The sequence below is a fragment of the Danio rerio genome, chromosome 8, assembly GCF_052040795.2.
Source record: "Danio rerio strain M-AB ecotype USA chromosome 8, GRCz13ab, whole genome shotgun sequence".
Classification (NCBI taxonomy): Eukaryota; Metazoa; Chordata; class Actinopteri; order Cypriniformes; family Danionidae; genus Danio; species Danio rerio.
This window is the reverse complement of record NC_141028.1, coordinates 12,893,013-12,908,826: the sequence shown is the minus strand read 5'-3', so window position 1 is coordinate 12,908,826 and position 15,814 is coordinate 12,893,013. Positions and strand designations below refer to the sequence as shown.

Sequence of the window (15,814 nt, the reverse complement as noted above, 5' to 3'; positions counted from 1 at the left end):
GGTCTTAAAAAGTCTTAAATTTAAAAAACTAGGCCTTAAAGTCCTAAATTCACTGAAATATTGTGTTGTAGGTCTTATGGTTTTAAACAAGTCTTAATTTTGTTTTGTCAAAGTAAAGCTACTCAATTGGGCCGACGTCCATTCAACCATCAACAGTACATCTCAATAAAACCTTTTTTGTTTTATATTTAAGTTTTTTTATTGCAAAGAGATACATTCACAACCTCTTCTAGACATTTTTACAGAATTAAAATTCCCCAAATTAAATTTTCTATTCAGAAAAAAAACTCAAAACGATTACACGATTCATAATAATACCGGTCCATTAGAATAAATCTTAACTGTTGTAAGTCTAAAACTTCACTCTTGATGGTCTTAAAAGGGTCTTATAAAGAATTAAATTTTACTTGATGAAACATGCAGAAACCCTTTATATATATATATATATATATATATATATATATATATATATATATATATATATATATATATATATATATAATGTGTACGTGTATATATATAAACAATATACTGTGTGATATAAACTATATACTGTGTGTATAAACATGCTCTATACTCAATCTGTGAGTGTTTACATTTTGAAACAATGTAAACAATAGTATTTATCAGTTAAACAATATATATATATTCATAAATACAGCATGTTTAAATAGAAATATATATACTATACAGCACTAGGCATGGGACCAGGCATGGGCCGATATAAGATATAATATTATACCATGGTATTGTAATTAAAGCTCTAAAATATGGTATTTGTAAATGTCTGGGTAAAAAACAAAAACTTTTTCTCCTTTGAACAAAATATATTTTGTTTTGACAAACATTTAAATTACTTTTGAAAAGTAAACGTGTCAAACTAAATAACTGAAATGAATCATTGACTTCTGCTGTCTTCATTTGTTTCATAAACATATTTTTTTTTACCTTTTAAACGGCATCTTTGGATATCTTTTCAGCTGGAGATACTGTTGTCCTAAAAAAAACAAAAAAAAAACAAAAAACATAAATAAAATCTTACACATACCTTAGGAACAATATAGCCACAAAATTTGTCGGTTTTAAAACCTTGACTTTTTAAAACCACAGTATACCTTGAAAACGGTTATCATCCCATGCCTACAACGATAACCGGTTTCAAGGTTTACCGCGGTCTACCGTGGTCAGTGTTTTAAAACCCTGTTTAATCATGTTTTTCACAAATATTTACTTGTTTCATTATAAATATTGCTAGTTTTTAGGGCAATGGTATTTCCAGCAAAATAAGGGCCCTCTACGTCAAAAGCTAATGGTCCCAAATATTTTAAATGTTTCTTAAAATAAAATATATTGTGTTTAATGGGGGAAATTAAAAAAAAAAATTTACCCTGACAATTATAAAGAACTTATTTTGGAGCAGTAACCTCAATACTGTAAAACTGTGCTATTTTTTTCCCAAGGTTATCATACCGTCAGAATCTCATACCAACCCATGCCTATACAGCACATCTCAGTTGCTCAGCTCAAATTTGCTGTTATACAAACATGTGTTCGTGCTTTTAAAACATAATATGTTGTAAAAAAAAACGCTATTCACCTTTGTATTCAATCTTTGTATACGAGCAGGCGCAGCCATTTAAATCTTTTTGGCTCGAGACTTGCGGTCTCATTCACTTCCATTTATTTTTAAGACGTTAAAATGGCTCGTTATGCTGCTTGATGTTGAAAACTGATGTTTTCATTATATTATTCTTCTTTGTCTGTATAGTCATGTAAACACTTGTTTATAGAGCAAGTAGTTTGACAGTTTGCTACATTTATTATTCCTAGTCATTTCTCCCATAGCAAACTGAATCGAAAGTTCTAAAACAATCGCAAAATACGAGCGCACATCCGCATTCAAGCATAAGGTCAATACAAATAATATTTTTTTCCGAAATTTGTGTGATAATGGGTTTTCTGACAAGATAATCTTTCATCAATTTGAGAGATGTCGATGTTGATATATGGATTTCATGACGCTTTATGCATGGTCAGTCAAACGCGTGACGCTTGGCAGTAAGATTGATAGGGTTTTTTCTGCCTTTTTTCAACATATTTTATCCTTTTGTAGTGGATAAACTAGAGCAGTTACTTATTCAGATACCCAGACAAGTGGTTCAGTTATTTAGATGCGTCACGGTTTGTGTACTGATGATCAGATTTGGTGTGGCATGTAAATTTGTGCCATAGGAGACACGAGTGTGAGACATATGAGGTGAATGGGATTAAGAGTCCACGGGGAGGGATAATGCAGGGGTCATGGCCTGTGACCCTACATTGTGTTTTCAGTCATGCACAATAGTTTAGTTTGCGAGGTGCCATTCTCAAGCTGCATTTTGACTGGTTAATCAGCATATTTATCATTTACGGCGTACGCTTTAGATGGTTTTGTTAGAAAATGATCACTCTCATCATTGGTGCTGTTGGTTCACACTTGCTTTTTCATAGAGTTGTGAGTGCAGCATGCCCCTTTTTTATGTAATAAGTAACTTTAACACCATGTAATTTACACTAGTTAATATAAGATGACCCAGATTTGGCATTAGGTGCAGCATGTTTAGCCATTCTCATTGTTTTGTGTGTGTGTTCAACCAAATCAGTGATCACTGATGCATATTTACGGGCCCAAAGGCTGTAATTTCAATTGAAAGCTCTCCACGTTTCTAGCTGACTTTTCAGTGTTATTGCAGAATGTCATCTGATCAATATTCCTATATCAGATCAGTGCTCATTACGCTGCAGAATGTTCGCCAAGCTTTCAGTTTGGAAAGTTCATACCTCTCACAAGAAATCTAAAAATTTAGGAGGTGAATTAGGGCTGTATGATTTTGGAAAAATCTAGCTTTGCGATTATATATTGCGATATGAATACATTTTCATCAGATAACTTGAATATTAGTTGGAAAGAATTTATAATGTTTGATTGATTAGGATGTTTCTGTAGTGGGAGTGCATCTCCATTTAATCTAATAAACAGTTAGGGCTGGGCGATTTTGCCTAAAATCAATATGTAGATTAATGGAACATTTTAATTAGTTAATAATTAATGACCGATTACTTTATTTATTTGTTTATTTATTTATGTATTTATTTATTTATTTTTGCCCTCAAAGTTCACTGACAAGTACAAGTGAGTAATTTTTGTGTGAAGAGTGAACATCAACCCTGAACAACTGAAATAAAAACAAACATTGCCTAAAAAAAGTCACTTTTTCTATAAAAAGTGAAAATAAATAGCAATGTGCAATGTATAGTTACATCTTGTGGTCGCATACCTGCGCACCTTTAAAAAAGAAGCCTGTGGCGTTCCATACGCATGAACTCGATGCACAAGTATAAATCAGCCTTAACCGAGCGCAGTCATGTAACTCCACACACAAGTAGGGAAAATTTTTTTAAAAATGACTCTGAATTTTTTTAAATTGATTATAGGTGCTGAATGCCGTTTTCCATTACTTTTTAATTAATTGCCTAGCCCTATAAACAATCTAGAAACTTTATGCAGCCCCGACACGTTTTTGATCTGGTCTGTGCTATTTGTAGTGTGTTTCTGTATTTGCATGTGTTGTGAGTATTTTCATGCATTACAATCTATAAATACAATCAAGAAAATGATATAATTGAAATGTGTTTTATTGTCTAACAGTATTCAAGTAAAGAATCTGAATGAGAAAACTAATTTAATAAAATTAATAGTGGTTAAAGTTATAAAAGGTATGACTGATAATGCCTGAATGCTTTTAAGGTCATTATACAATCACAGGCATAAAAAAAAAACATTCTAATGATGAATTGTAAACATTGCGTATACTTGCGATGTAACTATTGTGAATGATCACATTGCGATATCGATGCTTAAATGATTTATTGTGCAACTCTACAGTGTATTCATTTATTCAGGGATGCGTTCTAAATATATTTGTACGATAACTGTTTTTGTGTTGTTTGGTCTGTTAAAAACGGCGTAAAGTTGGGTGTCTTGTCTTACAGACGTAAATTTCTTGTTTGTTTGTGTTGTAGTGAAACAGATTAGACAAATTTAGTAAATTATTATTACCACTTTTGTCAAACCAATCTAAGAATTGGCTCTCGTATTAACGTGAAATCTGAAAACAGTTTGACCTCGCCACTTAAAACCTATAAGTAAAAAAAATGGTATATATATATTTTGTGTCAAGTTTTGTTGACTAGGTCTGTCATGATAAGCCATTTTTTTCTGTGTGATTATATTGTATTTAATTGATTGCGATTAGTGACATTATTGTCATTTTAAGATTAATTTATGCCTGTTTGTATAATGATTCTACTACAGGATTTACATTGGCATGAACGCATTCACATCACAAAAAAACACATGTAAATGTCCTTTTTGGCTTTAATGTTATAGGGTTGTCACGATAGTAGAATTTGGTACCAATCAATACAAAAACTTTAAAAACGTCCATTTTCCACGAACATTTGAGCACTGTTGAGCATGTTCTTAAACGTCTCTGATTTGCCATTGTGTTTACGTGCTCAACAGAAATGACTGATTGGCTGTGGAGGTCATCAGTTCACTGAACTCACCGCTGTTTACTGAATGTAAAAAAAGATATGGGGACACTGGAGTGTTTCAAAGTCATGTTGTTCAGCTGGTTTGTCTAAATCGCGGCTTGAAAAAGCTCCAGTGTCCCTGTATCTGAGGTTACACTCAGTAAACAGCGGTGAGTTCGGTGAACTGATGATCTTTACAGTCAATCACAGTAATTTCTGAAAGCGGGAAATAGACGTTTTTAAAATTTCAGTATCGATTGGTACTGAATTCCAGTATTGTGACAACACTATAATGTTATTCGTGAATCTGAACTTTTCTGGAAATGGACTACAGATTTGAAACAGAATTAGCTTTGACACCTCTTCAAAACCGGTATAGTTTCACAGAAAAAAATTTGATAATACACTTTTTCTTAACCTGTTAAAAAAAACACAAAAAAAACTTCCACCTCCCAGGGAAATGAGATGAGATGACAGAAGCTGTGTAATCTGCTCAAATTTTAAAGACATAGATTTTCATGTAAACATGATGGACAATATATATTGTGTGGCCAAAATGATTGAGGTCATGTCTATGTATTGCACGATATATTGATTGTTGTAACAGGCCTATTGTTGACAACTTGAATATAATTGAAAAATATATGTTAATGTCATGTAATTGATGTCTTTAGTTGACCATATGAATATTCCTTTAAATAAATCATGCGTTAACAAATGTAAAACATTGAATGGGGTTAAATTTAACCCAATTGGTTAATAGTTCAATTCTTACAATGTAAACATACTCTGTTGAAATATTATTCAGCTCATTGGTTTCATGTGTAAAGTAAGAAGATGTTTACTCAAAAACGTTGTACTAAAGATAGAAAGGGTTTTCATTTGCATTTTTTAAAAACATTTTGCGTACAGACTACATCATTGTCAAAACAATACCTGTAATAACACTGTTTTTACATGTCAGGTCAGCAGTTGGCATTGTTTTAAAGAAAAGCTACACATCTGCACATGCAGACTTGTAGTTTTTCTTTTGTTGCCTCTGTTGTATTCATGCATGCCTGCAGACTGAACATGTGTTATGCATACGTGTGAAATGACATCCCTTTTTCCCCACAAAAAAAATTGTGTTTTTTTAGTACGTTTACACAGAGATGATAAAAGTAACAGTTTCAAAATGTTATTTGTAGGCATAGTTCTCCCAAAAATTTTTATTTACTCACCCGACACTTCTTTAAAACCGGTTTGAGTTTCTTTCTGCTGGTGAACACAAAAGAAGATATTTTGAAAAATGCTGGTTGCTGGGACTAGGCATGGGCCTAAGTTACTGACGGTTTAATAACTTTGGATAAAATATCACAGTTTCATGGGATTGTGATCACTGCTCTAAAATAAGTTATTTTTAAATGTCTGTGTAAAAAAACAACCACTTTTTCCCCACATTATATTTTATTTTAGAAAACATTTATAATATTTTGTAGCAGTAAAATGTCAGGCTAAATAATTGAAATAAATCATTGACTTCAGCTGTCTTCATTAGTTTCAAATACAAAGATTTCTTTATCTGAACACAACATATAAATGAAAAACCTTACATATGCCTTAGGAATGGTATAACATACTTTTGCTATGAAAGTCAATGGGTGCCAGCTACCAGCATTTGTGTGTGTTTAAAAGATGAAAGAATCTCATAAATATTTAAAACCGCAAAAACAAGAATAAATAATGAGGCAATTTTTCTTTTTATGTGAACTATCCTTTTAAAACGAGTAAATATTCAAGAATGCAAAATAGTCTGTTGGCTCATATGTTAATTTACATTGAATTTCTGAACGTTTATTTTTTTAGATTTGGTTGTCAGTCATGACCGTAAACAAACGTAATATATGAAAAACTGTTAACTTTTTTTCATTCATTGTGATTTATATATTTATATATATATATATATATATATATATATATATATATATATATATATATATATATATATATATATATATATATATATATATATATATATTTTTATTTTTTTTTTTTATGAATATAAGTGGCGTTTACGGCTGCACGATATTGGGAAAACAATACATTGCAATATTTGTATTTTTCATGATTTTTATTGCGACGTTTCACCAAATAACTTAAGTGCTCTATTTTTAAATAATTGTTTATATTGAATGGGAAGATTTTGTAGAGGAGTGCATTTGCAGAAAATATAATGGACTAATTGCCAACATAAATACAGTAGAGCAGTGTTTCTTAACCACGTCAAGGAGGACCACCAGCTCGGCGCATTTTCCTGGTCTCCTTAACCAAACACACCTGACTCGGATCATCAGCTCATTAGCAGAGACTGAAAGACCTGTAATGTGTGACAGGCAAAGACATCCAAAACATGCAGTGCTGGTGGTCCTCTAGGAACGTGGTTAAGAAACACTGCAGTAGAGCAACGGTATAAATGAAGGAGTCCAACATTATTCAGGCACAGAAATGAAGTAATCAAATGAACAAACTTGTATAGTCTTCATTATATAAATTATTAAATAAATCTATGTTTTGGTAAAGCTACCAAATGCAATAATAATTCCTTGCGCCCAAATGCTTTAAGCTAATTTCAAATGTTTATAGTCACGGGCCTTAAAACACACAAAATTAATATACTTTCAAGTTTTTTTGGTTAAAATGAAACGACTCCACAATTGTATGTACGTGGTCAACTTTAATCCTGGCTCCACATTACAGATCCTGCAATGTAAATATTGTGCATGCACACATGGCGATATTGATGCTAAAGTGATATATTGTGCAGCCCTAGTGGTGTGCAGCTACAGTTATTCTGCATCTCTTTATTTCAACCCATTACATTTTTTTATTGTAAGAAAGACTTTTTAACTTCTGCATTTTTTCCAACAAACTTGCATTAAGAATGCAAAAATGATCTCTTGATAACAAAATTGAAAAAAAATAACAACGAAATATAACAAAGTATATGATCTGTAATTTGGAAAAGTTAAATGCATGTTGGTGATTCTTTTAATTGCATGATTATTTGTTTAAGATGAATGATGCTCTATACTCCAGCTATGTTATTTGATTGTGTAGTTGCCATTTTTTGTATCAGTAATTGAAGGGTTTGTTTATTGCTGGGTTTGTTTTGGGCTTGTCATAGACATTTAATTAGAGCTCACAGGGAGGTAACTCAAAGTTTACCAGTGTGATTCATCACGCTAACCAGACTAAAACTATGCATGACACATGCTGTATCTAAACAGGCCTAGTGCTGTACTAAAACATGTTGACTAGCTAGAGTGGTTGTCAAACTGTTATTCTCAGCTTGACTGTAACCATCTGTTTGTTTGATTGAACATGCATAGCGTGTTCATCAAAAAGCTTCATGTTTAAAACTTGTGAATTGAGTCCGACTGAGTTTAAAAAGTCAGTCAGAATTGAAATGTAAATGTTAAGGATGGTGCTTGGCTTGAATAAAGGCATTTTGATTGCATTACAGGACTCTTCACGTGATGTGTTGTGGAATAGATGTGCCTCAGGCAATGCATCACTGCTTCCAGTTAATATCAGCCCAGAGTAACTCAGCTGTGGGTTGCAGTGTGCTTCAGTGCAGTGTCTCTCTCCAGCTGCTCCCACTAGCCAATCATCAGCAGGGTTTTGCAGCTGGGTGCTTAGAGGAAACTGGCTGAAAGCAGTACGAGCCGGTGCAAACTGGCTTAAACCGGCTTGGACTAGATCTAGCTGTGGCTTTGTGGGGGAATTGATGGTCTGTCAGGGAAATGAGGTTGGGGGGTTGTAGCGTGTGATGAATGGGGAAGGGCTCCATCCAATCACTCAATGTGTTTTCAAATTAAATTAAGATGGAATTAAATTAGTTTTATGAATAGATCATTATTTGTGGTGAAATGCTGCAGTGTGACGCACACAAATAGCAGATTCGTAGCTTCTACAGCAATAACCGCGAATAAAAACCTATGAATTATTGAATAATCTTAATTCCTTTTTGGATATTAAATGCAGAATAAGCCTTCATTACTTTGCATTTCTGTATGAGGGTTTTTTTGCGAGCTCTGCCTTGCTTTTTTCACATAATGGAATTAAAATGACTAAATATTCCAGGTTTATGGCTGGAGATAGTCTTTGATCCGAGAAATCACATTAATTTGCATTTTTTTAAAACTTGATTTGTTAACATTGTGGCAGAAATAAACCACCCATTCACATTTTTATATTTGGTCTGTCCTGGGACATTTATTTTAAGATGTTATCAAAATGTCAACACGTTTCTGTTGCGTGTGGCATGATTGTCCACATGCTTGATTACATAATTGACTTTTAATAAAGATGAAATATGTCTTCTAAGCATCCCTGAGAGATGTATTTGATCTGGGTGTTGTGAACTTGAAATCAGCCTACACTCTCAGAAATAAAGGTATGCGAGTTGTCACTGGTGTGGTACCTTTTTAAAAGGTACACATTAGTACTTAAAGGGTCCATATTAGTACCTCAAAAGTATTAATTAGTACCTAAAAAATTTAAGAGGAACACTTTTGTACTTTTAGGTACTAATATGTACCCTTGAGGTTTTAATATAGACCTTTTAGGTACAAATTTGTACCTTTAGAAAACATACCACCCCAGTGACAGCTCGCATACCTTTATTTCTGAGAGTGTAATTAATCCTGACCTCTAACAGCTAGTTATGCACATCCGCTAGTTGATGTTTTTAGCATATTATATAAGTAGGGCCAGACAGAATCTGCAGACATTTTTTGCTATTTATGTGCAGAATATTTAAAAAAAAAGAAGAAGATTTTTTTGCGGAAATGATTTTGGGTGTATCGTAACGAAAAACGTAATATGTTAAATAAAAAATAATACGTTTTAAACTTTTATTGAATTTTTACAATGCAAATCCTATTAGATCCATTTATTTGGTAACAAAGCAAGTCTCTCATATAATGTATCTACCATATATCTACTAAAAGACAGAAAGTTTTACTTTACTAACTGTATTTTAAGTAAATCATATGAACATTTTCATATTTGTCTGTAATATTACTGAAACTGATTTACAAACTGAATAAATATAAACTTACATTTACACACAACTAATAAATAGACTTAACGATGGGCTGAAAATCTGCGCATTTCTGCGCACACAGATTCCGTGTGGGCCTAGTTATAAGGAAAATAACTTTATTCTCTTGCCAACCAAGCATTCACTGGACTAGTGCTGCAAAAAGTTATGAGTAATCACATACAGAATAAGAGGTGCATAATGTGTGTACTGCGTACATTTGACATATATTCATATATAAATGCTTGCATGTATTCGATCAAATATTTACATATGTTTACATTATTTATTAGGGCTTTTTTTTTGTTAAACAGTTGTTTGAGCAATGAGCATTGATATCGCAATTTAAAGTGCTCAGCACACATGAGTACACCCCCCACAAATCTCTCATTAAAATGAATATTTTCTATAGGAAGCTATACAATATATTATCTTTGTGCATATATATTAGTTTAGTCAGTACTGAAGCCAAATCTGGAGCTTATCTAGGAAAAAAACTTATGATAACGGTCCAAAAACTAGTACACCCAACTTTATATGTTATAGAATATTAAATAAATAGATTTAATAGAAAAAAAGTTTTCACAAAAAGCAAAAATCAAGAGGAACAAAAATAATATAAATAATTTTATCAATGTTGTAGTTTGTAATTTTTAAACAATATTTTGCATGATTTTAAATGTATTAATTTTCAATTTTTAAAGATGTGCTGTGACTTAAATATTATTTTAATAAATATATCTGTTGAATTGATCTGTTTTGCTCAAATGCACTAATATATATTACCCATATTCACTGAGAAATGGATTTTTTTAAAATGGAATGTACTCTATTATGCCGAGCACAGTTTGTGTCTGCAATAATCACATGGATTAGATTGGTATAAGATATTATAATTTATTATTACTCATACAATGATAGTAATTTACACTGCTTGATTACTGTTGGACACCCTAGATAACCAAAGCGCTGTTTATTTATTTAATTTTGCTTGTAATTTATTGTAATTTATGCGAATGCACTGCATAGAAAAAGACTTGATCATTTCAGTCCACCCAAATTAATTAAATCTTTCCAAAAAGAGCTATACAAATCATTTCATATTCTAATTGAGATATATACTGTTAAAAAAAATAAAGGGAACACTTGGAGTTGCATTGTATGGTTTAAGTGTTCCCTTTATTTTTTTTAACAGGGTATATTGCAGCAAAACAAAATATCCCATTGCCAGATTTTTCCAATATCATCCAGCCCTATTATTTATATATAATACAAATTACATATGAATATATAAAAATATAAATGTTGTTTTCATTTATTTGTTTTTATGTATGTGTATATATATATATGCATAATAAATATACACAGCATTTACATATATAAATACAAACTAGATCTGCACGATATTGGAAAAATCTGACATTGCAATATTTTGTTTTGCTGCGATATCTATTGCGATATGAATATAATACCACCAGATGATTTTAACTGCTCTATTCGGGCAGATTTCAATCATTTAGGGAGTGTCCAAACTCAGTCCTGGAGGGCCGCTGTTCTGCATATTTTTGTTTCAGCCCCAGTTAAACAAACCTGAACCAGCTAATCAAGCTCTCTCTAGGTATACTTGAACCCTCCAGGCAGGTGTGTTGAAGAAAGTTGGAGCTAATCTGGAGTTGTAGTTTGGGCACCCCTGATTTAGATCAACTGGGATAATCAAATCTTTTTCTATGCGGTGTATCGGCATAAAATATAATAAATTGCAAGCACATTTAAATACGAAAGAGCCTAAATAAAAGTTAAATAAACAGAGCTTTATGGTTTACTGGGCAGTTTGAATGAAGTGTAATCAGTGTAATCAAGGACAATGAAACGTAAAATCACATGGTCATCGTTATATAAATCATTTCAAATCTTTCAATTAAATCTTTTATTCTTTAATAAGCATCAAATTTTGTGATGTGACTATTGCAGATACACACATTGCAATATCAATGCTCAAATGAGACATTGTTCAGCCCTTATACAAATACTTTATTTTAGCAGCGATTCACATTTTGACAGCACTACACTGAATTTGCATATTTGTATAAGAATTATATTACATTTTTATTAATATATATCATATTCTAGGTATTTTTTACAGCTTCATGTTTGTTGTGCTAAAAATGTAGGAATGTCTCTCAAGCATCTGCTCTTCAGTGTTTGGACTTCTAGCAGTGAAAATAAACCACATTGAACTGAACGAAACTGAACTTCAACTCGGAAAACTGGACTGACACAGTTTGATTTTCTAGAACTTCTATGTTAAGCTGGTTTGACACAATCTACGTTGTAAAACCGCTATAGAAATAAACGTGAATTGAATTGAGCTGTTTGTTTCCAGACTTTGCTAACTCTGTGTCTCTGTGTTTTTTTTTTTGTTTGTCTCTGTGCAGTGAACGTCATGCGTTGTACAGTGTGCCATCAGGACTACAAACAGATTGACATGGTGGACAATTACTTCGTCAAGGACACTTCAGAGGCCACAAACACGTCAGTGGAGAACTCGACACAGGTCAGACGCTAAAAATTGCAGGATCATTTTTAACATTGCTTTAAAATTAGAAGTAAATTGAGCATATCCTGTAAGTGAAATTTCACACTTCTTGTCTTGTAGGAAAAATACTTTAAGTAAAATTGAAAAATTGAGGCTTATGCTTGTTTTTTGTTGTCCAGGGTCACATGATGTTTTAATATTTTCTGTGTGTATGAATAGTGCAGTTTCGTTCATTCAAGCAATGTTTGTTTTGTTAGTTCAAGCAATGATCAGCATGTTTTAAACTACTGTTCACTCCTTCAGATACTATTTTGTTTTATTAGCTTAAACATTGTTATGCTTCAGCTTTTGACTTTAAACCAAAAAATAAGTCCTCTAGTCATTTCTTAAAGGGTATCTGCAGGGTCCTTAATGACCCCTTCCCCTTAGTGGTGCAGTACGGGTCACCTTTTTCAGGCTTGCGTTTCCATTACAAAATCAATGGTACTCTTTTGGTGGGTGTGGTGTACAACAGAAAGTTTCAGTCGACGTCATTTTCGCTGACGAAAATGTCAAAGTAAAAATTATAACTTCCGATCAATGATGCAAAGTAGCCTACTGTAACGTCTGTGACCCTTACAGTCTCCGATATGTTATCAATTACAGAAAAACTACACGCAGCATACATTTAGTTCTTTTTTTGGGTTCAAAAACAACATGCAACATATAGCTCACAGTCAGTGCAAACCTCTCATCTGTATCTTTAATCTTCACCAGCACATGTAACCTCTTTTTAGAGAGTAATTCCATCATTCCGAGTTCGTAATAGTTCATAAGGTGATGATAATAGTTAAGCATGGCAGTTTGTTAATGTTTTAGGTTAAAAGAATCCTTTGCTTTTTAAACTTCTTATTTGTTTTTTCGCATGCAGTCTTGCATTTGTTTGTTTCTGAAAGGATCGTGTGTCTGAAGCACTTCAATAATCTCTCGCGCGTTATTATGATCAGCTCCAGAAGTTTGTTATTTCAAATATAGACCCATGGTAAACTCAAGAAATAAAGCGAAACCGATCGCACTTTAGACGACCTTGTAAAAAACTATGGGGCACTGATTTTGGGGTAGATTCTGCTTGGACGGCCTTGTAAAAAAACATTGGGGCAAAGGTTACGGGGTAGATTCTGCTTAAAGGGCCTTGTAAAAAAACTACAGGCACAGATTACAGGGTAGATTCTGCTCTTCTTCTTGGCTTTGTGGCTGGTCCTCAAGATGATAACAAGGTTTGTTTGAGTTCGGTTGACCATTGCTCGTTATTGTATGTATATATTATAACGGTGTAATGTCTCTGCTGTGTATTTAAAACATGGCGCTTTCTTTATTTTTATTCTGCTTGTTGTACGAGCGACTGACTTATCTCTGTAAACCAATAGCTTTCAGTTGTGCGTCTAGTGGAAACTGCCATAAGCGTACTGAACCGAACCAAACTGTACCGGACTGTACCACTCAGTGGAAACAGCCCAAAAAAGTCTTAAATCCTTTGAAATAATGTGTTGTAGATCTTAAACCATTTTAAATGGGTCCTAATGTTCCTATGTCCATGTAAAGCGATACCCAATTAGGCCAACACCCATCCAATCACTAGTAATATATTTTCATAAAAGTTTTAAGAAACGTTTATTTATTAACTCTATTCACATATTAATATGTTTTGATTATCTTCCTTACAATAACATTTGTTTTTCAAAGTTATAACTTGGCTATTAAAAATATATTTGGCGTTTAGCCTTGTGTATGTCTGAAATGTATTTATTATTGCATTAAAATGGTCTTTTTAAATTAGTCTTTAAATTGACTTGATGAACCCTGTAGAAACCCTAATTTAAGAAATGTCTTACTTTCTTTTCTCCATAACAGGTGTGCACCAGCTGTGAAGATAATGCCAGTGCTATTGGATTCTGCGTTGAATGTGGAGAGTGGCTCTGCAAAACTTGCATCGAAGCGCACCAAAGGGTCAAATTTACCAAGGACCATAAAATACGCAAAAAAGAGGAAGTGTCTCCTGGTATGTGCCATAAACTAATTAATTTGCATATTAATCTGCTTTTATTTGCCAGGCAGTTACGATATGATCGTTTTCGTTATGACTTTGCTTTGCTCTAGTGGCGCGGTTGACGTTTGGATCTTTCTGCAACTGTGTACGGAGTGTCTGTTTTTCGCATTAAGCAGGCAGTACCGTAGTACAGTTGCTATGGCAACAGGCAGAGTTTTAGAGAGAGTCGCTTGCTCGGCCTGTACTGTTTTCATTAAAGCTAACCCACTTAGTTTCCCTCATTTCGATTGAGTTTGGCAAGGGGCATATGAGAACATATGGGAGTCGTAGACTGTGAGAATAAAGTACAGCAGGGAGAAGTAATCGAAACAACGTGCATTTGATTGGTTGTGTGTTGTAGAGTCTGTTGGGACATCAGGCCAGAGACCAGTTTTCTGTCCGGTACACAAACAAGAGGCCCTCAAGCTCTTCTGTGAGACCTGCGACACTCTGACCTGCAGAGACTGCCAGCTACTTGAACACAAAGAACACAGGTCAGCCGGACAGCACTGTTTACACTTTACACACAACAACATCATCATCATCATAATAATAATCATCTTCATCTGCACTGTAGTTAATCACCTGGCATTGCATGAAGGGATTTTTAAGCAAGAATATTAAATTGACTTTAGGTACCTCGAATTAAACATCACATTAAAGGAATAGATGACCAGAAATTTCTTTTGTCCTTTGATTTCAGTGATGTGGAAAAGGCAGAATCCAGTCATTAAAAAGTGATTTACTGTACAACACAGAAAATGTCACATTCATTCATTCATTTTCTTTTCGGCTTAGACCCCTTATTAATCTGAAGTCACCACAGCAGAATGAACCACCAACTTATCCCGCATATGTTTTACGCTGTGGATGCCCTTCCAGCTGCAACCCATCACTGGGAAAAGAAAATGTCACATAATTTGGCAAATTCTAGCTGAATAAATCAAAAGTAGGACTGCACACATTAAAATTATGATATGTCCTGGTGTCTTTTTATATAGGTATATTTTAGGAAGTAGCCAAAAATAATTTTTTTACTATAAATATATCAAAATGTATTTTTTAATTAGTAAAATGCATTGCTAAGAACTTTGGACAACTTTTAGAAAATTCGGACAACTTTAAAGGAGATTTTCTTCTTTAATTATTTTAGATTTTTTTGGAAGCCTCAGATTCCAGGTTTCAATAGTTGTATCTCAGCCAAATATTGTCTTATTCTAACATCAATGGAAAGCATATTTATTCAGCTTTCAGATAATAGATAGATCAGTTTTTATTTTTAAATTGACACTTATGGCCCAATCCTGATTCTATCCCTTAGCCCTTCCCCTTGATTGTAGTGCTGTCCTATTTTTTTACGGATAACATTTTGAAGCCTTTCACCATCTCACTCTGTTTCAAGGGCCAAGGGGAGACCATTTTTTCTTTACAAAAATAAAATTGGGATTATAACATTGTCATAATAAAAAGTCAAAATGCAACTCTAGTTCACCCTGAAGAATTTATGACACAAATTTAGGACTTTTGCAATATTGTAATAATGATAATCAAAATT

General features: G+C 33.2%; 2 protein-coding genes and 1 long non-coding RNA gene across 6 annotated transcripts in view; 2 read left to right on the top strand and 1 right to left on the bottom strand.

Annotated features, from left to right (window-relative positions):
- Positions 1 to 15,814, top strand: part of nr1h5 (nuclear receptor subfamily 1, group H, member 5) — a 612,581-nt gene that overhangs the window by 499,903 nt on the left and 96,864 nt on the right. The gene's annotated exons all lie outside the window — the stretch shown is intronic.
- The window catches only part of trim33 (tripartite motif containing 33), a 48,817-nt gene that overhangs the window by 1,145 nt on the left and 31,858 nt on the right, over positions 1 to 15,814 (top strand). For all 4 annotated transcript variants that reach the window (XR_015496847.1, XR_015496848.1, XM_087262799.1 and 1 more), the window contains 3 exon segments: positions 12,094 to 12,212; positions 14,085 to 14,232; positions 14,621 to 14,753. Coding sequence is in view for 2 of the 4 variants with exons in the window: in XM_087262799.1 (XP_087118925.1) it covers positions 12,094 to 12,212; positions 14,085 to 14,232; positions 14,621 to 14,753 (400 nt within the window). In the remaining 2 variants the exon portion in view is untranslated.
- Positions 1,204 to 4,998, bottom strand: LOC147842582 (uncharacterized). Its single transcript, XR_015497732.1, has 2 exons — positions 4,761 to 4,998; positions 1,204 to 4,570 (listed from the first exon to the last, which is right to left on the bottom strand). It is a non-coding gene; the product is annotated as an uncharacterized LOC147842582 (long non-coding RNA).